Here is a 2,127-nt window from a genome sequence, read left to right as displayed (position 1 = left end):
GTACCCTCCACCATACAAATATAAATACAAACATGACCTTCCTCCCTAAATCATCATAGACCAAAAGAACAAACACATCAGCAAAACCCTAGTAATCTACATTTAAGCAGGGGACAAGCTACCCACACCCCGGCTAATTTTATATATCAACTCTGACATTGCACTACCACAAAAAAAACAAAACCCTACTGTTATGCGCCCTACACTTCCACTGCACACTTTCAAAGCCATACCCATGAGAAACACACACACACTACACATCTACAAAAATCACCACTTGCAAAACTAACACAAACACACTATCACATACCTACCCCAACCTACTCCTCAAACCTCCCAACAAATTAAAACATAAAACATTTCTCTCCCAAACCCTTACACACTAATACCTACCTGAATCTTCTGTACAGAACCACAAATCAGGTGCCATATCTACATCCCACAAACCACTACACCTTAAAGGGACAGCATACAATTCACAAAACACTGCTCCACAACTACTATGGATTCAGCATTCTCAGATTCATTATTTTAAAGTTTTGTACAACAGGATTCTCAACATTTTCGTCTCGAGATACTGAAATTCGATATTCCAGTATTTCGAGATTTGAAAGTAGAACCATATATATAAAGGATAGTTTTAAGATCTTATTTCATACGCAAAGTCTGCAGACTTCAAAATGCAGTTACTATGGTGATTACTGGTGCACTTCAACATTCCATTCATACAAATAACAGGAAGTGCAAAGTGACTCAAGGTTGAGTACATACACTGTTCCAGATGTGGATCTCCGAATGTTCGCCATCTTGGCTGCTGTTGCTTCTCTGCTGGAGTTGTCCAATGTTTTGAATATGGCCTTGCTGTGGGTTGGATTCCATATAGTCATTATTTTCTGCTCCCTCACTGACATCCCACATATCTGTATATTCTATTAGGGCATTTCTTCCGTTGTCATCATGATCATGCCCTGTGTTACCAAGCTTTAGGTCCTTCATCAAATTTCCCAAGTCTGAAAGAAAAAGAAGTAAGAGAAAAATTTACAGCACCTTGGATCATATGCAACTAGTAGCCAGAATAAATACCCATCATGTTTACATGAACAGAAAAATGACTGGCATAAATATAGAGTAGATGATACCTGCCAACTACCAGCTGCTGGCAAATGTAGCTTGGTCTCTGTAACCAAAACCATACACTTGACAGAAGAGTGCATGACTTTTTTAAAATTTTCACTACATGCAAAAACTGAAAAAAATATACTTATTATCTTATCATGAAAATCTCTACAATCCAAACCTGCTAGCAGCACAATATGTGTTTGATTTTATTTTTTTTCCTAATCCTGAATGGCCTCATGGGAACATCCTGACATGATTTGGTTATCATGGATGAAGAGCAACCTTCTACCCACAAGGTACTGTGAGGGGCAGCTAATTAGATTAATTCTTTACAATCTATCCTGTCAGATTGCAATTCCATTCATTTAGAATGGAATTAGTGAGAAGTACTGTTATGACTTGGTTTCTCAAGTCAGCCAACATAACATATTTTCTGCTTTGCAAAGTTCACCTAATTAATGAAGATGCCCTCAGTAGTTGTCAGATTCTTTCACCTTCAAACTAAAAATGACTTATGTGTTTATGGCCACAGAGTAGGGAAAGACTGTAATGTATATGACAGAGCATAGCAAAAGAACATCATTATGACCCCAGTGCATGTGAAATAAAAATGAGCTGCATGTATATTGTTATGTATAATTTTCATTAGCAAGGAACTTTCAGATGTGATATAGAAAAATCTGAGCTGTGGTTAGGTCAAATGGCACCCCACAGTAAATCCCCTATCTGGCACCCCCTCTTTGACTAAAAAAACTTCAAAGTTGACGGTATATGCATCTATGTATCTATGTAGTGGTGCTTTACACACACACACACACACACACACACACACACACACACACACACACACACACACACATGCACATGTGCACACTCACACACACTGACAAGACCACATTTGCCACTTTATACAAGTTGCTGATAAGTACTTGGTTTGCAAGTCTGCAAATCTACTGGAAATTGCAAGTCTTAAACCTTTTAGGTACTTGTTTTAGTTTAGTGTTTTTA

The 2,127-nt window shown here is 37.9% G+C and overlaps 1 protein-coding gene across 1 annotated transcript in view; it reads right to left on the bottom strand.

Annotated features, from left to right (window-relative positions):
* Positions 1 to 1,000, bottom strand: part of SLC39A4 (solute carrier family 39 member 4) — a 471,457-nt gene extending 470,457 nt beyond the window's left edge. Inside the window, exon 1 of the mRNA XM_044067721.1 lies at positions 772 to 1,000. Within this exon, the coding sequence (XP_043923656.1) occupies positions 772 to 996 (225 nt within the window). The 5' untranslated portion in view covers positions 997 to 1,000. The remainder of the gene's footprint in view (positions 1 to 771) is intronic.
* Positions 1,001 to 2,127: the final 1,127 nt, after the last annotated feature.

The sequence above is a fragment of the Protopterus annectens genome, chromosome 3.part1, assembly GCF_019279795.1.
Source record: "Protopterus annectens isolate FY-2018-M chromosome 3.part1, PAN1.0, whole genome shotgun sequence".
Lineage (NCBI taxonomy): Eukaryota > Metazoa > Chordata > Ceratodontiformes > Protopteridae > Protopterus > Protopterus annectens.
The sequence above is the reverse complement of the archived record's forward strand: the minus strand, read 5'-3'. Positions and strand labels throughout refer to the sequence as shown.